The sequence below is a fragment of the Muscardinus avellanarius genome, assembly GCF_963383645.1.
Source record: "Muscardinus avellanarius genome assembly, chromosome: 9".
Classification (NCBI taxonomy): domain Eukaryota; kingdom Metazoa; phylum Chordata; class Mammalia; order Rodentia; family Gliridae; genus Muscardinus; species Muscardinus avellanarius.
This window is the reverse complement of record NC_137795.1, coordinates 48791156-48815145: the sequence shown is the minus strand read 5'-3', so window position 1 is coordinate 48815145 and position 23990 is coordinate 48791156. Positions and strand designations below refer to the sequence as shown.

Below are 23990 nucleotides of genomic sequence, written 5' to 3'. Positions count from 1 at the left end.
AAAACATGCAACACCGTGCGTGGTGACGCACGCTTGTAATCCCCACACTTGGGAGGCGGAGACAGGAGGATCGCGCAGGTTCGAAGCCAGCCATGCTGGCGTAAGAGACCCTGTTTCAAAAATATAAAATAGGTCTGGGAGTGTAGCCCGGAGGTAGACGGGCTTCCAGGAACCCCAGTAACACCACCAAAAAAAAAAAAAAAAAAAAAACCAAACATGCAAATACTATGGCTAGTCAAGTGATCATTATTATAATTATAAAATATGAGTACATTCACATGAAATCCATTGGTTAAAGATAGGAGCTATGTATTAGTAAGATAGGAGCTATGTATTAGTAACAATGGGAATAATTTGTTGCTTTCACTTAGTAGTTTGATGCGTAATCAGAAAGTTTTGGGTTTTTTTGGTCAGTGCTTAAATTTTCACCATTACATTTCTGTTATCATGATTTGCACTTCTGTCCTGCATGAGCGTACTTTGGAGAGAGGGCAACATCTCAATTGATCAGTCTTTGTTGTCCTATTAGGAACGATCTCAACCAGTTCTTTATGAGGAAGAAAGGAAAGGTGTGTGGCTGCTGATGAGGGGAGGGGTGCCATCCAAGGCTACAGGAAGGGTCTCGCTGGGGTGTTTATGGCCTGCTTGAGTTTGGGCTTTTATATAAAAAGCAGACGATGTCAGTCTGATGTGGTTTGTTCTCTGCCATGACAGCACACCCTTCTAGCCATCACTGTTGAATACTGGCTAAGAATTATCCCAAGAGGTGAATGTCATGCTTTTAAATAAGTTAAAGGTCACCTACAGGATCCTTTGAGCGTGGCTTCAGAGGCCCCATCATCCCTGAGCCTGTGTTTGCAGTACCTTTTCTACCCGGGGGTGCCCAATGACATCCTGCTTCACACTCCTGACCTCACTGCCCGGAAGCACTGGACTTTGTTATATGGTCTCGTGAAGCTCATATAACAAAGTACAGAATCATATGGTCTTAATGACAGATAATCGCTGTAGTAGATCAGCAAAGGGAGAGGTCAATGTTGCTGTAAGTAATCAGGGAAGACTTCATGGAAAAGGTAAAAAAATCAGCAAGAAAGAGCTTGATCTCCCCTCCTGGAAAGCAGGGTGAAGGTGCAGCAAGCGTGCTGGGTCCTCTTTGTTCCCTCCTAACAGGTGGACTGGGAGTCAGTTGCTCCTCACACTCTGTTTCCAAGGGGCAGCAAGTCTGCGCATGAATTCTACCTGGGGCCAGGAAATCTTATAAAGTTTGACCAAAAACATTTTAAGAACACACTTACCAGTTACCATGTCAACTAAAAGTTCCCAAAAGATTTTCCACCCATAACTTCATGAAAATTAAGAGATTAGGCATTATTCTGTTGCTGTAAACATCCTGTTTGCTATCAGTAAACCTTATATGAAGTGCAACACTTTGATATTTTCCTAAAATATTCCAAACACCCATGAGGCTTGTGCCTTGAGTTTCTGGAAGAGTCTTCTTGTACAGTCAAATGCCACTGAGAATCAAACAACTGTCTCTGGGGAAAATAAGTTCTGAAGAATGGCCGGAGCTCTGCATGCTCACCTTTCATCCCTTCCCTTTTGGATTGCAGACAAGTATGAGGTGCTCAGTGGGAGTGACTCGCCCAACTCACTCCTGTTTTCAAGTTCTGCCAGCTGTGGGCAGTGGCCAGGCTGATTATAAGTCAAAAGGTCAAAGAGAAAGTACTTCACTGAAACTACTAGAACAGGAATACCGATTTTTCTTAAAACCAATAGAGGAGTATTATTTATTTATTTATTTATTTATTTATTTATTTATTTATTTATTTATTTATTGTGGTCCTGGGGATTGAACCTAGTGGCATTCTATCTCCAAGCTATACCCCCAGTCTGATTTTTTATTCTTTATTTTGAAACAGGGTCTCACTAAGTTGCAGAGTGCCTCCCTCTGGGCTACACGCCCAGACCTATTTTTTAAAATATTTTTATTTGGAAACAGGTCTCTTAAACAAGCGAGGGGCTCCAAACCTGAACAATCCTCCTGTCTCCGCCTCCCAAGCGCGGGGATTACAAGCGTACACCACCACGCCTGGCTAATATCTATATTTTTAATTCAGATCTTATGAAGGTAGTGAGAGTTTTCAATTTTAGTTAAAAATTAAAATGCATTTAGAAAATTATTTTCATAGAAAAATTAAAATGCATTTTAATTTCTTTTAAGTCTATATTCTATGGACACTATTTTGTGAACTCAGTAGCTAGTAGTGTCATAATGTAACTTTTATAAAACTTATATTCCACTGTAAAATTCTCTTTATACAATGGCTGTTCCTTATAGATTTTGTGTCTAGCCAAATCTCTCTCTATAGCCATAAGTCTATAACCACTGGAGCCAGCTTCCAGTTAGACATACAGTGTTCCATGCTTAAATATAAGCAGAAAGGCAAAGATCATCATATATTGGAGGAAAATTTTTAACAAGAGGCATCAGATTAAAAGGGTATATACAACAAAGGAACGATCAAGCATCTGAAGAGAGAGCCTACAGAAGAGGAGAAAATCTTTGCCAGCTAACCCTCAGAGAGAGGACTAATATCTAGAATGTATAAAGAAAACACCAAAAAATAACCCCATCAAAAAACAGGCAATTGAACTGGATAGACATTTCTCAAAGAAATAAAAATGGCTGACTATATAAAGATATTCAATACCACTTGCCACCAGGGAAATGCAAGTCAAAACAACAATGAGATTCCATTTCATACCAACTAGACTGGCAATCAACAAAAATGCAAACAAAATAAATGCTTGTGAGAATATGGGGAAACAGCAATTCATATACTCTTGGTGGGATTGTAAATTAGTACAACAACTTTAGAGATCGGTATGAAGGTTCCTCTAAAGACTTGAAATGGAACCACCATGTGACCCAGCCATACCGCTCCTCAGAATATTTCCAAAAGAACTGAGGTCAGAACACTGTAGTGATACATGGACATCCATGTTCATAGCATCACAATTTACAATAGCCAGATGTTGGAACCAACCTCGATGTCAACAGATGAATGGATAACAAAAACACAGTGCATAAACACAGTGGAATGTAATCAGCTAAAAGGAAGAGAAATGGATGGAACTAGAGCATATGATGCTAAGTGAGGTGGACCGGTTGCAGAAAGCCAAGGCTCATATGTCTCCTCTTGTATGTGGAAGCTAGAGAGAAAATAGGAAACAAACTTCAGATGAATGAGTAGAAATCAGTGGGCTAGTGGAAGGGGGTCGGGGCAGGTAGGTGGGAGGGGAAAGAGGAGGTTTGATAAAAGACGGTACAAGTAATGTTATGTCCATAAATGAAGATTCACTATCTACCTCATTTGCACAAGGAGAGGAGGAGAGAGTGGAGTGGATACAGAGGAATCACACCAAGGGCTGTGTGCATGGATATTTGTATCACTTTGAACTTCAATTTGATACATAATAGCAATGTACCAATAAAAGTATATAAAAACACTGAAAAGTGAAAAAAGAGACAAAAGCAACAAAATCCAGGAAAAAGCAATTTGAAGACAATAAAGTTCATGAGCTGGGTGTGGTGGTGCATGTTTGTAATCCCAGCATTTGGGAGGCTGAGACTGGAGGATCGTAGTTCACAGACAGCCTCAGCTACTTAGTGAGGCCCTCTGCAACTCAGTGATATCCTGTTTCAAAATAAAGAATAAAAAACATAGGGCAGGGGGTGTAGATTGGAGGTCGAATGCCCCTGGGTTCCATCCCCAGACCCACAAAAAAGAAAAGGAAAAAAAAGAAAAAGTTAATTTAGGAAAAAATTGAAAACTCTCACTACCTTCATAAGATCTGAATTAAAAATATAGATATTATGTTGGGCTTGGTGGCGCTCGCTTGTAATCCCCGCGCTTGGGAGGCAGAGACAGGAGGATTGCGCAGGTTCAAAGCCAGCCACACACGCTGGCTTAGGAGACCCTGTTTCCAAATAAAAAATGTAAAAATAGGTCTGGGAGTGTAGCCCGGAGTTAGAAGGGCTTCCAGGAATCCCAGTACCACCAAAAAAATAAAAAATATATATATAGATAGATATAGATATTAGCCAGGCGTGGTGGTGTACGCTTGTAATCCCCGCGCTTGGGAGGCGGAGACAGGAGGATTGTGCAGGTTCGAAGCCCCTCGCTTGTTTAAGAGACCTGTCTCCAAATAAAAATATTAAGAAAAATAGGTCTGGGAGTGTAGCCCAGAGAAGGGTTTCCAGGAACCCCAGTACCACAAATATAGAGATACCATAAAAGGAAGATAGAACAAAAAGACCTATGGAAATATAAATCACAGCAGCAGATGATAGAGTAGAACAGCGGGAAGGAAATGTTCCTTAGAGTGAGGCAGAAACACAAGTGAGCAAAATTAAAGAAGTTTAGGATGAAGTCTCAGAACCCAAAGATGTTTCCACATACAACAAACTCATGAAAGGCCCGGGAAAATGAATACAAATAAAATACCCACATACAGGAATATCCTGTGAGACTTAAAAACTCCACAGGCAAGTAAAAGATCCTATAAGCTTCTGGAATGGGAAAATAAGGTGTTTTTTTTTTTTTAATAAAACATGGGTTCCCAAAGTCTGCAATGCCAGCTTCTGGAAGGATCCAGGGGGGCTATAATAGCCTTGAGGGCATTGGACGAAAAAAGGGGCTGTGGAAGCACCTGGGGGTGCTGAATAATTATTTTTAAATGGGTGGTGGTAAGCCAATAGTTTGGGAATCTGTGCAAAGGATTCAGAGTCAATAAGATACTATGTTTTCTTAATATTAATTCCTGGAGCTTGGGGACGATCAATGCCTTCATTCTGATGAAAAATTATTTCTGACCTCAAAGTCTATATCCAATTAAACAATTGACTAGTTAGCTGTGCAGCTAGTATGAGGAGAAAATACTGTCATGCATTTTCTGACATGAAAGATCTTTAAAAACTACTTTCCCGTGGGGCATGGTGTTGCATGCCTGTAATCCTAGTACTTGGGAGCTGAGGCAGGAGAATCAGTGGTTCCAGAACAGCCTCAGCTATGAAGTAAGACTCTTGGCAACCTAGTAAGATCCTGTTTCAAAACAAACAAAACAGCTGGGGGTATAGCTTGGAGGTAGAAGGTACATGGGTTCAATCTCCAGTAACCCCCCCCCCCCAAATTACTTTCCATTCTCATTTTCTCAGGAAGCTACTGGAAGGCATGATTCCCCCATAAAGAGGGGGTGAACGAGGAGAAAGGAACAGAAGATATCCATGGAATGTGGGCTCTAACTCAGAAGAGAGGTGAGGGGCCACCTCAGGACAGTGGCAGGAGGCTCTGAGGCAGGGCAGTAAGCATAGGAGAAAGCTTGCAACAGGTCAGGAGTGTGAGGAAGAGAAACACAGCCCTGGTACCCAGGAGCTGGCCTGGCTCTCACTAGGCCTTGGTATTCTGTTGGACGCAAATGATTTCACACAACATCAACTTCAGACAAAACCAGTCTGTGATTATGATGGAACAAGAGAAAAACAAGACTCTTTCATAACTGTTTCTGAATACAGATAAAAACATGAATGCTGTCCAAGCTACAAAATGCCATGCATCCCCACATGCAGGCTTCTCTACCAATTACAGCTATCCCTCATCTAGTCTTTCTCTTTCTAGCTCAGATTATTGAGATCCTTGGCTGCAGGATGACTCTCATTTCCTGGTAAAAGCCAAATCCAGGGCAAAGTCTCATTTCCTTAAACCATTCCCCAAATGATACCACACAAACTTAACTATGAGCATTCACATACCCTCTACTGAGACTTCTAAGCTTCCCCAAGGTGTGTCTTCTCCCTTGCTGCAGTGTGTGATAAACTTAACTCGTTCTACGATAGCTGTGGTCTCTTAATCTTCAGCTAGAGCTCACTGTCAAGGCTCAGAAATGATTTCAAGATTAAATGAACAGACAGTTGGGTGTGGTGGTGCACATCTGTAATCCCAGTACTTGGGAGGCTGGGTCAGGAGGATGGCAGGTTTGAGACAGCATCAGCAAATAGTGAGACTCTCCTTAGCTTAAGGAGACCCCGTTTCAAGATAAAAATAAAATAGGGCAGGGGGTGTAGCTTGGAGGTAGAATGTTCCTGAGTTCAATCCCCAAATGCCCCCCCCACAATGTTTTAACATACTGAGAGGAAATTTATGCAATTGGAGAAAAATTTGAAGTTGGACTAATGATAAGTACACAGAAAAATAGGTAAAGGAAAGAACAAAGATGTTTATTAACTCCTGAGAATGCAAAATTTTATAAGGGAAACTGTATATTACATGGCTCAGGTATGCACTGGCTTTACATATTTCTACTAATGAAAACACCATATTCTGAACTAACCAATATTATAACATGAAAATATCAGGCATATGAACAAGAATTGTTTGTAATGATGAACAGGGGGTCTAAACAAGAGCTGGATCTTTGAAAAATACAAAGGTCAGTTCTAAAACTGAAAACTGAAGAAGCAGTATGATAAACATGTTACACAGGGAATGGAGAGAGGACAAAAGAACCAGCTGATGAAATAGCTCTTGATTAGAAAGAGGACTTAATTTGAGAAGAGCAAATACATGGACAATCTTTCCTTCCATGCCTGGGGCAGACATTGCTAATCAACCACAGAGCTACTAGCTGGCAAGCCAGTGCTGGGCCTCAGAATCCTTTGCAACATAGGGCCACCTAGGGGGCTATCTCCAAATGAATGGAGCTGATACTTGGAGTGAAACCTGTTTGCCTTGATTGGACTAAGATCTTAAGGACTCCTCTCAATTTTTTCGTTCTATGATTATGTGAAATGAGGATTCACTGAATGCCTATCAGATGAGTGACACATCCATGAATATTAATTTAATATCAAAATGGAGGATAGACTGGACACAGAAGGATGATGACTCCAGAGAACACTGGTAGGCAGTTGCAGTTACTCAGAGAATGAGAGTGGGCACTGGGAGACATTTCTGGGTTTCATCAGTAGGACCTGATAACACAATCTGCTTCAGAGGAATAAAATAGCCATATCAGCATCTTACCCTAACCCCAAATTTTTCTTTAGCTTTTTAAAAAGCTCATATGCATAAAGGAAAGTAATATTTAATGAATATATTTTTTGTATCAATACTTTCCCATTTGTATCACTTTTTTTTTAATTGAGGATTGAACCCAGGAGCATTCTACCTTTGATCTACATTCCCAGTGTTTTAATTTCTTATTGTGAAACTGTCTTGCTAAATTGCTGCAATTGGCCTCAAATCCACAATCCTCCTGTCTCAGCCTCCCAAGTATTGGTATTACAGGTTCACACCACTGTGTCTGGCTTGACGATTGACATTTACACATTCTGATCTGGTTCTAAACCATCATGTCTACCATGACGCCATGCGGAATTTGACTCTTAACTATAAAGATAGTGATCCACTGGGCTCTGCCCTAACAAGAACCCTCTAGTTCTTCAGAAAAGGAGAACCCAATAACTTCCCTAGCCAGACAAATGTCTAATCCGAAGAAGACATTTCTCTAGTTTTGGGCTAGAAAAAGCAATGGAAGAACATTATAAGACAATAAACTTGATAATAGGTTTGATGCATTTGAAAGTTACCTGTCCCTGTTACTTTTCTTCTTTCTGTGCTGATTGAAAAAACAATTTTTACTTCTTTTTACTTCAAAAGATAACACTCAGGCTGAAAATAAAATACATAGTGGCTCTCAGCACCTACCTCTAATAGAAGCCTTTGATGCAAGGCTTGGGTTTGAGTGAGCGCATCTGAGGACACTTTCAAGAGTAGCTCCATCTTTTTTAGGTTCCGAAAATCTCGTTCTTTCTCTCTTTGCTTGTGAGAAAGCTCGTCATGGTAATTCTGCTTGTCAATGACACTGTTTCGGATGTTGAGATCTAAGATCCCTCTGCCCCAGTAAAAGGATAAATAAAAGGATAATGAAAGGGACTGGTCATCAGCCATTCTTAGATGTTTTTCAAAACTTAGCAAGACAATACACTCAGTAAACACATCTGAAACAACTCTCATGTTGAAATCATGAATTTATAAATAATGGCAAAAACAACTGGGTTTGAGAGTTGGTATCATTTAGAGCTATCATTTTACAAAAACAAACAAATGTAATATCAACTTGGTGGATATAAAAGCCCTAGTTTCCATGAAATTTTACTTAAATGTAGAAAGTAGGGGCTGGGGCTACTGCTCAGTGTCAGAGCACTTGCCTGCATGTGTGAGGCCAACATAGGAAGTAAAATTCTCCCAGGGAATGACACCAAAATACTGTTCCCACAAGGAAATAGCAAGATTATTGTTCACTTATTGGTTGGTAAAATCCCTGATCTGTTAGCACAGTCTAGTGATATAATTTTTCAGAGGTATATTTCAGAAACATATCATTCATGAATTTATTCTTAAAATTTTGTCACAGAGAATTGAAGATTATGAGTAAAGGGCCAAAACAAAACAAACAAACAAAAAACTTGAAAATGCTTTATTTTGAAACACACACACACACACACACACACACACACACACACACACACATACACACACACACACTTACATTAACTATTTTTGTGGTGCTGGGGATTGAACCCAGAGCCTTGTGCATGCTAGGCAAGCACTCTACCATTGAGCTACTTTCTCTGTCTGAGCCTGGTAGCATATCATTAATTATTGGTAAAGACCGATTTAAACTCCTATAACAATGATTATTGAGTCAGGCATGGTGGCACGTGCCTGTAAGTCCAGTGACTTGGGAGGCAGAGGATAGGCAAGTTCAAGGCCAATCTAAGCAACTTATCAAGACCCTGACTAAAAGTAAAAAGGGATAGGAGTATAGCTGAGTGTAGAGCACCCATGAGTTCAGTCCTCAGTCGCACACATGCACAGGCACACTCGCACACTTAGTCAACATAAAACCATTTATGTTAGGTTATGTTTTCAATTCTCGAATATACACTGAGGAAAAAAGTTTAATGACAGAACACATATAACTAACCTTTCAGTTAGTGAAGTAGCTTCATTCTCTCTGGTTAATTCCAATAGTTTGACCAATTGGTTATGTTCTCGTTCTCTGACTTCAAGCAAGGCTCGTTTGCCTTCAACTTCCTTTATAACGTCCTCTTTCTCTTCAATGACAGCACTAATTTTGGTCTCAACTTTCTTTAGGGAGTCATTTAGCTCTTTGACTTCACGTTCCAAGACAGTTTTTTTCTTTTCCATTTCGCTGTGAGACACACACATGGACACCTTATGTTGAGCCCATGCTTAAAACCAAGCAGAAGAGCCTCCTAAATTCAGAAGTGTGTGGCGCCCACAGTGGGACTCAGCGGTATCTTCCCCCAGTGCCACTCAGGGCAGCCCTTGCCTGGGCTCGCTGCTTCCTCCCCAGATCCCAACAGCTGCCATCTCCTGAGACTCTACTTTCATCCTTACCACCTTCCTGGAACCGACCTGAATTTCTGGACTTCACTTCTGGTAAGCTAGGTTTTTAGAAAAGCCATTCCTGCTTTATTTTCCCTCCTCCTTTTAAGTTCAACCATGAGGACAGTCATATTATTTCTGCACAATACTTGTATTTTCACTTACCCTTATCTTTTTTGATTCCTCAAAACCCTAAGAATTTCTTTAGGACTTTGTGATCTCCATATTCAAATCTACTCTGAGTGTCTGAGGGTGTTAACCATAGGAATAGATGGCAAAATGAGGAATTACTGCCTAGCTAAACATACTTCTGAACCATGAAATTTTAACCAGTTCAAATCATTGATCCCTATCTCTCTTAAAGTCAATAGGAGTTCTCCATAAACATGACTTATTAGTTGGAAAAAGAATCTTGATCCATAATTAAAACATAAATAAATAAGAATGATAGTAATTTCCTATAACATTTCTTTTAAAGAACTTGATATATACAACCTAGACAGGGTAAAGAGTAGATATTTCTAAAGTTAAAATACTAATATGATATGTTCCATGGTTAGTCCTTTTTCCTTCTTCCTCCTCTTGTTATTGGGAACTAAACCCAGGGGCATTCTACCGCTGAGCTATACCTCCCATCCTTTTTATTGTTTTGAAACAGGGTCTCAATAGGTGAGAGCCTTGCTATACTGCTGAGGCTATCCTTGAACCTGCAATCCTCCTGTTTTGGACTCCCAAGTACTGGAATTACAAGGTGTGCTCCACCACACCTGGCCCAGACCTCTTGATTTAGCAAATGCACATTACTTGGGGGAGGGGAGGCTGAGATGGATTTGAAATAAAAATATTAAGTCATACACTTTTTTGCGTGTCATTTTCTCTATCTCTTTTGCAATCTGTACAGGAATAGTTTGATGGTGGGCCACTTCATCCTAGTAAAGAAATGCAATCATGTTAAATCATGTAGGATCAGAAGCAATTAAGACGATCAAATCAAATAGGAGCAAGAAAGGAACTACAAAGCATGGAATTTTGACTTTCTGCCTTGTGCACTTCTGTTTAGTACTCACACAGACCTTAAAAGATGGTTACGTTTGTTACTATTTTACAGAGGAGGTCACTGAGCATGACAGACACTCTGGTGTTCTGCTCAGAGTCCCTCGAGGGAGGCACTCTTCCCACACAGCCTGAGGGCTCACTGCCAGCAGCGCAAGCTCAGTCTCCCCACTGGATTGCCACTGAGCAGAGCCATCTTGTCAGGCAATTGGGAGGCGAGGTGGATGGGAGTGGGGAGTAGGCCATGACCGATGACTAATGGACATGACGATATAATAGCCCATCTCTTCGCCTCTGTGGTGCAACTCAAGATCTGGGGTTCTCCAGGGGCCAGGTTAAGACCTCAGGTTCTCCTACTGTAGAAACTGTGTTTTGGCCCCCCAGCTTCTTCTCCCCCAGCTCTATCCTGCTCCCCATTTTCCCATAGGTTTTTCCTGAGTGCTCGCCCTCCATTATTGAGTGTCTTAGGCTCTGTTTCTAGGAACCCTGCCCCACACTCATGCTACGAGAAGGTAAATCATTCCCCACTGCCCCAAATCCAGTAAGTAGCAAGGCCAGGAGGAGGAGGAGCTGCGTTTGTGTGGTGCCGTGTCACCATGCTCCGTGGATGCATGAAGTGGAAGGTTCAGCTTCAGCCTAAAGAGTCACATGTATGTAACAGGGGTCACAGAAGAGCCCCTTCCTGCCCGTGGATTGTGCTGCACTTTGGCACCTGGAGTCACACCTAGGCACAGAGATTGAACACATCACTGCAATGTGACAGGGTGGGACACTGCTCAATCCTGGGGCACATCCAAATGTTGAGAGGTGGAAATGGGTACCATTTGGGAGTTGCTTTCAAATAAAAGAGTAAAAAAAATAAAAAATGCTAAATTAGATACAGGCCCTTGAAAGAGGTTCCTGTGCACAAGGAGCCTAACGCTCGTATTTCAGTGGGTTCCTGGTAAATACACCTCCGCTGAGTTCCTGTATTCCACACAGCAGATGGGCACATGTTAACCAACTGCTCTAAGGTTCTGAAGGAAAAAGAAGAGGCCAAAGTATATCCTAATTGTCCTCCAAGTCAGTGAGGCTCAGGTGTGGCTATTTAGACATCTCCAAGTTATTTAAATTGTTTTGAGAGTTATTATAAAATTTTAAAAATAAAATTTTATATACTAGCTCTTGAAACATAAATATAGGCCCTTACCATCTTTATGGTAAGAGGAAGTGGAGTGGAATCAGACAAGGATAAGGTAATACATAAAATGTACAAAGATTAGGACATTTGGTGACTTTCAAAGAAGCAATTTTGTTTGTGACTTTTTGTAATGGAGACTGAACTCAGAGGCATTCTTCCTTTGAGCTACACCCTCAGCCATATTTTATTTTTTATTTTGGGACAGGGTCTGGCTAAGTTGCTGAAGCTGGCCTCAAATGTGCCATCCTCCTGCCTCGGCTTCCTAAGTACAAGGATTACAGGTGTGAGCTGTAACACTTCTGATATCAAAAAATATTTGGTAAGGTCTAGAGAGGCCTATTCCCCAGAGTCAAAGTTTTAAATTAGGGTAGTACTATCTAAAGTTATTTTGTGTGAATTCCCAGAGCTTAGGTTTAGTTTGGTAAGACCTATCACCATGCACAACATTTCAGATTGTGTTACAGTCTCCCTTTTTGTCAAGCCTCCTAGTTATCTTGATGCCCATATATTTTTATATCAATGTAAGAATATTTAAGTATTCATGAAGTATAAGCAACACACCTTTAGGAGAACCTGATGCTCTAATAATTCTTCCAGTTCTTTCTGTTCCTTCAGTAATTGCTTTTGCTTAAATGACAAATCTTCCCGTAAATTTTTAATTTCTAATTTCTTCTGCATCGTCTCCTTACGTAATTCTTCGGTGCTTTCTCTCAATAGTTTCATCTTCTTTTCCATTTCCTTTAAAAGTCATGAAAATGATTATGTTAATAGTCTGAGTAAAAATTTATCTCCTAAAAACCGAATTTAAATAATTTTGCTTAATGTTTTTAGTATGTTTGTTTTGAAGTCTGTAATTTTTTTTTTGTATTTTTGTGTTTTGTTTAGTTTTATGTGTTTTGGTACTAGGGCTTGTACCCAGGGGCAGTCTAACTCTGAGCTACACCCCGGTTCTTTTTATTTATTTATTTATTTATTTATTTATATTTATTTATTTATTTATTGGTGGTACTGGGGTTCCTGGAAGCCCTTTTACCTCCGGGCTACACTTCCACACCTATTTTTACATTTTTTTATATTTGGAAACAGGGTCTCCTAAGCCAGCGTGCGTGGCTGGCTTTGAACCTGCGCGATCCTCCTGTCTCCGCCTCCCAAGCGCGGGGATTACAGTGTGCCACCGGCTTAGTTCTTTTTATTTTTTAATTTTGAGACAGGGTCTCACTAAGTTACTGAGGCTGTCCTTGATCCTTGATCCTCCTTTCTTAGCTTCTCAAGAACTGGGATTACAGGCTTATACTACTGCACCTGGAACGAAGGCTTTTTCACAAAGTTAAATGCAACTTCTGATTTCTGACTTTTTTTTTTTTGTGGTACTGAAAATTGAACCCAGAGGACTTCTACTTTCAAGCTACACCCCCAGCCTTATCTTTTATTCTTTATTTCTATTTTTATTTATTTATTTATTTTGGTGGTACTGGGGTTCCTGGAAGCCCTTCCAGTTCCAGGCTACACTTCCACACCTATTTTTACATTTTTTAATATTTGGAAACAGGGTCTCCTAAGCCAGCGCGCGCGGCTGGCTTCGAACCCGCGCGATCCTCCTGTCTCCGCCTCCCAAGCGCGGGGATTACAAGCGTGCGCCACCACGCCCGGCCTTTTATTCTTTATTTTGAAACAGGGTCTTACTAAGTTGTGGAGGGCCTGGCTGCAAACTCGTGAACTTGCTATTTCAGCCTCCAAGTACTGGGATTACAAGTGTGCACAACCACACCTGGCTGATTTCTGACATCTTCAACAAGGGCATGACCATTATATTGAATATTTAATTAAACACTTCAATTTAGGTCTGAGTTGTTTTTTTTTTTACTTGTACTTCATATTTTTAATCTTTTTTCTGAGTTAATTTTTATTTAATATCCCAAAGCATTAATTATAATGCCCATTCTGTTTTCTAGTTGACTTGTGATTTGACAAAATCGGATATAAATAATCTTTTAATATCTGGCTCAAGGTTAACTCCAGTCACATGTGGAAACTGAAGATAAAGGGGTTGTATTTGGGAGGCCCAACTCTTTCCATTCCCCAGCCCCCCCTTTATTATTAATATTACTTCTCTAGCTTCTACAGATTCTTCCCAAATACTCTCCACCCAGACTCATAGTGGGTCAGGTTTTCCATGTCTTATTATCTGGAGAATGTTTGACTTATGGGAGAAAAGCCATTTTATAATCAGAAAGGCTGTGTGGCACTAACGACCAGGTGGATGGGTCCATTTAGCCTGCTCTGGGTTTTCTGCAGAGCTCCCTCCTTCCACTGATGCTGGCAAAGAGTAAAATTAGTAGCTTATGATCTGGAACTGAAATTCAAATTGCTCTTTTCCATAAAAATCTGTATTCTTAAATGATGGTTTGATATGGTTATATAAAAAGTATTATATTTATCTATTTATTTTACTAAAAGCTAAACAGATTTTTATGAGCTGGGCATGGAATTAAATCAACAACATATTTTTGAAAAATAACAATCCAGCCATCCAGATAGTAAAAACGATGCCAAGAACAATGATTTTTGTCTTTACTTTCTCTGGTTGGTAGTAAAAAATAAACAAACAAACAAAACAACCAAAAAAACCCCCCAAACCCCACAAATCCCTACCAACCCCTGGGTGTACGTGCCCCTGTGCATGTATCTTTGCCATTCTTCCCATTAGGAGGGAGTGCCTATTTCCCTCTGTCTAGATTTTAAACTTGGCCATGTGAGTTGCTTTGACCACTGGTGTATTATCAAAAATTATTTAAGCAGAGACTCAAAAAGTTCTTATGGCCAGGCATGGTGGTGAATGCTTGTAATCCCACTTAGGAGGCTGAGATAGGAAGATCTCAGTTCATAGCCAACCTTAGCTACTTAGTGAGACCCTCTGCAACTTAGTGAGACCCTGTTTCACAATTAAGAATAAAAATTCAGGCTGGGGGTGTAGCTCACAGGTAGAATGTCTCTGGGTTCCATCTCCAGCACCCCCCCTAAAAAAAGTTCTTGTATGTTGGGATTTGCCTTCTCTTGAGGCTGGAAACATGTTCTCCATCATGTCCTGTGGTCAACTGGTAGCATTTGACCTTAGATCCATTAGCCTGCTTCATGGTTGACATCCAAATGAAGCCATCTTAAACTGCCAGCCAGCTCAGACCAGAATTCAGAACTGTGGAAAAGAAATGGTGTCTTTTTTTTTTTTTTTTTTTTTTTTGGTGGTACTGGGGTTCCTGGAAGCCCTTCTACCTCCGGGCTACACTCCCAGACCCATTTTTACATTTTTATTTGGAAACAGGGTCTCCTAAGCCAGTGCACGTGGCTGGCTTTGAACCTGCGCGATCCTCCTGTCTCTGCCTCCCAAGCGCGGGGATTACAAGTGTGCGCCACCACACCTGGCAGAAATGGTGTCGTTTTATGACACTAAGTTTCGGGATACTTTGTTATGCAGGGAATAGATATATATCTTCTCTATAAGAATTTCTTGTAGTAACTTGAGATGTTCAGAAAACTATGAGGGCAACAGCTATAGCAAAAATGATGTTTTTAGGTGCCAAATACGGAATCTTTTTTTTTTTTCTTCTGGGAACAAAGCAGATATTGTCTGACTAAATGCAGACTAAATCATGTGCCAAATAGCTACAGCCTATAGCAGGCAGCATTATACTGACTCCAGAAGTTATGTAGACGCTTTCACATCAGCAGTCATGACTCTTCAGTCTCTCAGATGTTGCAGGGCAGTGAAGCCTTCGTTTGTGGACATACCATTATTTGAACTGATGCCTTCCTCAGTCTTCTTTATTCCCTCCACCTCCTTCCCCCGATCCTCCTCTCTACTATTCTGCTGGCCTCTCCTCATTTATCTGGAGGCCCCTTTCCCCCTGTTTTTGTCTGTGTTCCACAAATGAGAAGACATCTGGCCTTTGACGTCCTGTGGCTGCTGATTTCACTTAGCGTGCTCTCCAGGCTCACTCACTTTCCTGCTAATGGCATGATTTTGTTTTTCTTTGTGGCAGAGTAAAATTCCACTGTGTGGATATTTATGTCTGTATGTATATATACATTTTCTTTATCCATCCATCTGTCGAGGGGCGCCTAGGTTGGCTCCACAATTTGGATACTGTGAATTGTGCTGTTACTTGTACAGGGAGGGAGGGCTGGGGAACACCCTGGGATGCAGAAGAAAACCCAGCGAGTGCCGTGTGCATGTATGTTGGTGTCACATTGAGCCTCACTATATCATTACAATGCACCAGTAACAGTATAAAACGAACAAGATGTTTACAAAAATGTTTCAGGGTACCTTTGTTGTGATAAAAATTATTATTTTATAAAGGAATCTTTGAAACCAGCTGCATTTAACTGACTCTAGATCATCTAATACTTACTCCTGGCTTAGGGATCTTCTCAAATTCCTTTAATATGATGCTCTTTTCTTCCGTTAAGCTGCCAAAAAAAAAAAAAAAAGTAATCAAGTTTGACAAAGTACAAAAGAGTAAGCTCTTCCTGTGTTTTAATTTTCTTTTCTTGCAAGGCCGTTCCTGGGTTTGCCTGCAGGTGTCCTGGAGTACTCTCTATGGTGGCTTCCCTGATTCTGACAGGTGCCTTTAAGATGCTTCCTCTGCCCCAGAACTCTCACAACACTGTGTACACACACCCAGAGGGGCAGCTATAGCAGATATTATAACTGGTGGGAGCACAACCCTTCCCAGAGACTCAGGCTTCTCCCAGATCGGCTGTGGGCCTTCCCTTCTTTACATCACCTCAATGGACCAGTGTCTGCTGGGGTTACTGCCACAAACTCCCAATTGGCCCACCTTGCCTGCCTCCACCCTTGTGCATAAGTCGATTCTCACCTAGAACCACAGGGATTTTTTTTAGCAACATGAACAAGGTCCCAATACTTCCTACCTCAACAACGTCCCATCAAAACTGGACCAAGATATGAACTCCTTTCCCAAGCCCACCTGGCCCTGCATGTGGGGCCTCTCCAGTCTCCCTGCCTGCCACCCTCCAGCCACACTGCCCTTCATGCCCAGCTTGAGCCTCCCTTAGCACTTGGCCCTTCCTTTTTCTCTTTCTGACTGCTTTGGTCTTTCCACAGATCTCTGCCTAGCTCGCTCGCTCCATGGAGATCTGTACCTGGTGTCACCTTCTTGCAGAGGCACTACAGCATCCTGTCTGAAGCAGCACCAGCCACCTGCTCCATCACTCTTTCCTTATCCTGCTCTACTCTTCTGTATCATATTCACCACAGTCTGACATTACATTATGTGTTGGTTCATTTTCCACCAGAACACCTCGCTCCATGAGGGCGGGCTTTGTTCTGTTTACTGCTGTATCGCCATGGCCTTAAAAAGTGCTCGCTGGAGCCGGGTGTGGTGGTGCAGGCTTGTAATCTCAGCATTTGAGAGGCTGAGACAGGAGGATGGTGGTTTGCGGACAGCCTCAGCTACTTAGTGAGGCCCTTTGCAACTCAGTGAGACCCTGTTTCAAAAGAAAGAATAAAAAAACGGGCTGGGGATGTAGCTCAGAGGTAGAATGCCCCTGGGTTCTATTCCCCAGTACTGGAAAAAAAAAAAAGAGCTTGCTGAACTAAATAGATATTTCTCAAAAGAAGAAATCCAAATGACCAATGAATATATGAAAAAATGTTCAACGTCAAAACTATACCAAGAGTTTCTCTCAACCCAGTGAGAATGACAGTCAAGAATACAAATAATAATAAATGCTGGCAAGAAGGAGGGGGAGGAACAGTTATACACTATTGGTAAGAGTGTACAGCCATTAGGAAATCAGTGTGGAGGGAGGTTCCTCAAAACACTAGGAAACAGCCAAGCTATGGGATCAGCCTAGGTGTTCTTCAACAGATGAATAGATAAACAGATGCGGTGCATATATACACAACAGAGTTTTATTTAGCTATAAAAACAACATTATGGCCGGGCGTGGTGGCGCACGCTTGTAATCCCCGCGCTTGGGAGGCAGAGACAGGAGGATCGCGCAGGTTCGAAGCCAGCCGCGCGCGCTGGCTTAGGAGACCCTGTTTCCAAATAAAAATGTAAAAATAGGTCTGGAAGTGTAGCCCGGAGGTAGAAGGGCTTCCAGGAACCCAGTACCACACACCAAAAATATGTCATTTGCAAGAAAGTAGATAGAATGCAAGAGCATTTTGTTTAGCAAGATGAGCCAGACTTAGAAAGTCAAGAGCTGTATATTTTATCTCATATGTGGCAATTAGAGAGAGGAAAGGGGGAAAGGGATCTTTTAAAAATAGAAAGGAGAAGCCGGGCATGGTGGTGCACGCTTGTAATCCCAGCATTCGGGAGGCTGAGACTGGAGGATTGTAGTTCGCAGACATCCTCAGCTACTTAGTGAGGCCCTCTGCCACTTAGTGAGACCTTGTTTCGAGATAAAGAATAAAAAAAACAGTGTAGTTTTTTTGGGGAGTGTAGTTCGGAGGTCCAATGCCCTTGGGTTCCATCCCCAGACCCGCAAAAAAAAAAAAAAAAAGAAAGGAGAATAGGATAGTAGAGGAAAGAGACTTTGTGGAGGGAGAAGAGGGGGAAAGGGCAGGTACTGGGGGAAATAAAACTGACCAGATTATGTCACATAAATGTATAAATATGTCACAATGAATTCTACTATAAAAAGTGTTTTCACATAGTTGCACCCAATATTTATATCAATAAATAAAATGACTGAAGTTAGTTTATTCCTATTTTCATTATTTTTGTGTGTGTGGCATTGGGAATTGAGCTTAGAGGCATTCTGAGTTACATGCCAGCCCTTCTTTAATTTTGCTTTGGAAACAGTCTTGCTAGGTTGCTGAGAGTCTTGCTGTATTTTTAAGGCTGTCCTTAAACCTGTGATCCTCCTGTCTCAGCCTCCCAAATACTGGGATAAGAGGTATGTGCCACTACACCTGGCCTATTTTCATTATTCGAAGTAGAATAATTTATATGCTCAATGACATAAGGATGTGCATGTGGGAACACATCTTCTCTCAGAATAGCTTGGGAGGCTGAGACAGGAGGATCACAGGTTCTTTGATGTCCAGATAGAAGAAAAATCTCTTGGAAATCATGAAAGGGAAGGCTTCTCAGTTGTTCAAAGGTATGAAGAAGGGTTATTCCAAGAGCTCACTTTTGGTTTGGTGGGGTAATTGCATTTCTCAGGGATAATATTAGAGAGGAATACCATAGAGATAAAAAAATCAAAGAATGTTGGAGGCAGAAGAAACTTTAAATAGGGATCTAGATGTGGTTGGGACAAGGATATCCAAGGGATTAAATGAATGCTTCAGGTAAAGAATAGATTAGACCAGGAGCCAAGTTTAAATGAGTAATATTTGTGGGTACTTGAGAATGATCCTCTCAAGTTTTATTTCCATTGTTTCAAACTATTAAAAATTCTGATACGAACTCACAAGACGACCAGGTATGTACACCTTGTCTATGCTTCTAGCTCATGGTTGTTAGGCTAAGTTCATAAGAATCTGCCTCTGACCCTGCAACAAGCACATTGCCACGTACTCAGCATGCCATTTCCCTTCCTGGACACACAGGAGGTCTATGTTTTATAGCTCCCCTTGCATTTGGCTTGGGGCCATAGGACTAACTCTTGCCAATAGAAAGTGAACGGAAGTAACTATCCCCCATCTTTCCAGCCACTCCAAACTCGGAAGGCATGTGATCCATTTGGCAAAGATATGGGGTGGAGGCTACGTGATTTTCGCTGGACAGTGCTCTGAGCCAGAAACGAAATTTTATGATGTTATTCCACTGACATTTTGAGATTTGTTATTGCTGCATTGCCCAGATGAAAACTTACTTTTTTGTGTTGTCCCCTTACGTGATAACTTCCAAATCGGTATCACCAGCTCAGAATTTCCTTTGAGCACATTTTTATTTCTAACTTCTTATTGGACAATTGTAGCTGTTAGTACTAGAATTGAATACTAGTATACAGCTATGAGCTGTGACCTCTCAAATTAAAACTCATCATCTTCTCCTCGAAGGCCTATTGTATTTCTACTCCTTCTTTCAGTCAGCAACACTTCAGTTCACTTAATTTCCAAAACTACTAGTCTAAAAGTCTTTTTTTGTGTGTATGTGGTACTAGGGATTGAACCCAGGGGTATTCTACCTCTGAGCTATACTCTCAGCCCTATTTTATTTCTTATTTGGAAACAAGAGTCTCACCAAGTTGCAGATGGCCTCACTAAGTTGCTGAGGCTGTCCTTGAACCTATGATCCTCCCGTCTCAGCCTCCCAAGTACTGGGATTACAAATGTGTGCCACCACACCTGGCTTGCTTTTTTCAAGATTTTTTCAGAAGTTGTATTTTGATATATTTGGAAGGTATTTCTTTAGGTTTACCTTGTTTGGGGTTCATAGAGCTTCTTTTTTTTTCATTATTGGGGACAGAATTCAGGGGCATCCTATCTCCAAGCTACTCTCCCAGCCTGATTTTTCTATTATTTATTTTGAAAAAGGGCCTCACTAAGCAGCAGAGGCTGGCCATGAATCTGCAATCCTCCTATTTCCCAAGTACTGGGATTACAAGCATATGCCACCATGCCCAGCTTCATAGAGCTTCTTGAATCTGTGGGTATATGTCTTTCACCAAATTTGGGGCATTTTTAGTCATTACTGCTTCAGATTTATCACTGCTAACAATGTATCTGTAACTGATAACGTAAGTTAGATCTTTTACTGTTGCCTCATAGGTGCCTAAAGCTCTTTTTATATATGTATGTATGTATGTATGTATGATACTAGGGATTGAACTCAGAGGTGCTCTAACTCTGAGCTATACCCCCAGCCCTATTTTATTTTGAAATGGGGTCTTAGTAAGTTGCTGAGGCTGCCCTTAAACCTGTGATCCTCCTGACTTAGCCTTCCAGGTACTGAGATTACAAGCATGTGCCACTGTGCTTGGCTGTTGTTAATTTTTATTAAATCGTATTTCCATTTTTTTCAGATTGGATCATTGATATTATCTGAGTTCACTGACTTATATCATCACCAATCTTCTATTAAGCTCATCCATTGAGTTTTTAAAATTGTAGCCATAGTTTCTAAGATTTCCATGTGAGTGTTTTTATATGCTTTGTTTCTGAGGCTTTCTACTTTCCCATACTTCAAAGGTATTTAGAAGTGTTTGAGTATGTATAGAAAAGCTATTTTAAGGTCTTTGTTAGATCATCTGAACCCTTCTATCATCTCAGTACTGATACTTTTTGTGTTTTATCATGCAGCTCACATTTTCCTGCTTCTTTATATGTTAAAACTTTAGGATCATAACCTGAGCAATTTAAACATTATGTATGATTTTTGGAGTCTTATTTACATTCTATGACAACCATTGGTGCTTTTGATTTGGTAGACCTGGCTAGGTTTGGGTCAAAAGGTCCAGTCAACCTTCTGGGGCTGTCATTGAATTTCCATTCAGTTTTCAACACCTTTGCAGCTGTGCAGATATTTCCTGCATGTGTGTCACCCAGGGATAGCATGAGACCAGGGAAGGGGAATGGCCTTAGTTCAGTTTTCAAAGTCTTTGTTAAGCTGCTTAGGGTCAGATTCACAAATGCACAGCTTCAGAGTGAGGTTCATAAACATAAAATGAGTTCTCACAAGCTGTTATTTCTCTGAGTTCTCTTCAGTACATCAGTACTTTCTGGATACTCCCTGCTGGATGACCTTCAGCCAGAAAAACGGAGATTTAGTTGCCCTAATGTGTTACTTGTATTTTTTTTTTTTTGGTGGTGGTGGTGGTACTGGGGTTCCTGGAAGCCCTTCTTCCTCCAGGCTACACTCCCAGACCTATTTTATATTTTTTATTTGGAAACAGGGTCTCTTAAACCAGCTCGGCTGGCTTCGAACCAGCACGATCCTCCTGTCTCTGCCTCCCAAGCATGGGGATTACAATTGTGTGCCATCATGCCCAGCTGTTACTTGTATTTTTGCACGTACACTTATGTCTGGGGCTAGATAGTGATGGAAAAAGGGAGAGAATGGAAATAAAAAGAAGAAAAGGCAAAAGGGATTTTCCCATTCTCTTGGGAATCATAGCTCCCCCAATAGCAAAGCTCCCTTCCTTTCAGGACTCTGGCTCCTTTAGCTAACATTGCTGCCTCAGCTTGGGAGCTGAGGTATGAGAGAAGGTAGAAAAGGACAAATGGGGGTGAGGGGTTGTTTCTAAGCTCTCTCTGAGCATGTCCCGTTTCTGAGCCAGAGCTAGAGGGATTTCCCCAGAGCCCTCTCTGCCCACATCAATGCCTGCTTCTAGATTTCAAGTTTCACATTCAGGTTAGGGATATCAGAGAGAAAAATGATGGAGTCACCACCAGTTCAGTGGTATTTTGAATTCTATCTTTCCCAATCTCCTGCTATTTCTCAATTCCTTAAATACAGGCTACATGTATTCCATCTAGTTTTATAGTTGTGTTTAGTGAAAGAAACAGAAGGAAGTGGGCTTACCCTATCTTACCTCCTGCGTGTAAGCAACAAGTAAAATTCCAAATGAAATGAAAAATATTCTCCTTGTATCCATAAGAGAAGTGAGGTCCCAAGGCAGACCACTGCCTTCACAAACGGAGAAAGAGATGGGTGAATACCAAGAATCCCAATGGACCAGAGAGGAAACCCCAAAGCAGAAACCTCTGCAGAAGCCAGTGTTGGGCGAAAAGCTAACTTGTAATTTACATTTAGGGAAGATCTAAAGTGTAATTGATGAATTTCTGGAGGCTCAGAGTGGTTAAGTCTGAGAGTGAAAATCTCCAAGGGGACACAGTTTTGTCTCAGGAGCATGACCAGGTTGTCGCAGTATACATGGAATAAAAATTCCCTTGAGCTTTCAGCGAGGCGGGGTTGGGGGAGAGGAAGCCACCTGGAAACACACCAGAGTGTGCTGTTCTTCTTAACAAGGCCTGCCCTCAGGAAAGATGAACCAGGGCTTCACTTTTGATCAGAACCTAACTCCCTGGGAGAAGTAAAATACCCCACCCCAGGTGGCTCTAGCCAACACGGGGTGTGAAAAAGTGAAACACTCCAACTAGAACCCGCTCTAGCCATTCTGCCTCTTCCAAGGGGTTTGAGATACATGGGAAAAGCACATAGGAAGTTCCCAGCCCAAAGGCTCTGGCTCACTCAAGACTGAAACCTAAGCCATGGGACTACAGATGCTTCCCCTTCTCCACACCTCGCCACCACCACACTGCAGCCCTGTTTGCAGGTGTCTTTTATGCCCTGCATCACATGTACACGAGAGACTGGCAGTGATGCCTTCGCATACGGACACAGCGTCATTTCCTTCTTTGATCCTCATTCCCCCCACACCGCCTGCCTCCCTCAGCCGCCCTCCACTGCTCTGTTTTCTCTCATTTGACTGACATCCCTTTTGTTTCGTATTTTCATCTAGCTTCCACATGAGGGAAAACATACAACCCTTGCCTTTCTGAGATTGGGCTGATCTCAGAATAATATTCTCTTGTTCCATCCATTTTCCTGAAGGTGATATAATTTTGTTCTCTAAAGCTGGGTAGCCAGGCATGGTGGCGGCACACTTGTAATCCCAGCACAATCCTGTTTTAGGAGGCTGAGACAGGAGGATGGCAGTTCGTGGGCAGCCTCAGCTACTTAGTGAGGCCCTCCACAACTTAGTGAAGCCTGTTTCAAAATAAGGAATAAAAAATAGGGCTGGGGTGTAGTTCAGAGGTAGAATGCCCCTGGGTTCTAACCCCAGTACAAAAAAAAAAGCTGGGTAAATTCTCTCTCATTCTCTCTCTCTCTTTCTTTCTCTCTCTCTCTCTCTCTCTCTCTCTATATATATATATATATATATATATATATATATATATTATATATATGTGTGTGTATATGTGATATATGTATGTATATATATACACACACACTATATATATACATATATATATATATATGTATATGCCATGTTTTCTTTATTTTCTGAAATCCAGTTATCACTATAAGTCAATATCCACTAACAAAAGAATAGAAAATATTAGGAAGTACAGAGAGTGGGAGCATATGTTTTCTTTCTTTTTCTTTTTGCGATACTGGGATTGAACCCAGGGGCATTCTACATCTGAGCTCCAGCCCCAGCCCTATTTTTTTTCTCACTGAGTTGTGGAGGGCCTAAGTTTCTGAGGCTGACTATGATCCTGTTATCCTTCTGTCTCAGTCTCCCAAGTCCTGCAATTATAAGTGTGCAACACCAGCCCAGCTATAGTTTCTTCAAGT

At 41.3% G+C, this 23990-nt stretch overlaps 1 protein-coding gene across 1 annotated transcript in view; it reads right to left on the bottom strand.

The window, feature by feature from the left end:
• The window catches only part of CCDC146 (coiled-coil domain containing 146), a gene marked incomplete at both ends in the record, with an annotated part of 131363 nt that overhangs the window by 16165 nt on the left and 91208 nt on the right, over positions 1–23990 (bottom strand). Inside the window, 5 exons of the mRNA XM_080701051.1 lie at positions 7767–7953; positions 9049–9276; positions 10329–10402; positions 12268–12444; positions 16116–16173. Of these exons, the coding sequence (XP_080557177.1) occupies positions 7767–7953; positions 9049–9276; positions 10329–10402; positions 12268–12444; positions 16116–16173 (724 nt within the window). The remainder of the gene's footprint in view (positions 1–7766; positions 7954–9048; positions 9277–10328; positions 10403–12267; positions 12445–16115; positions 16174–23990) is intronic.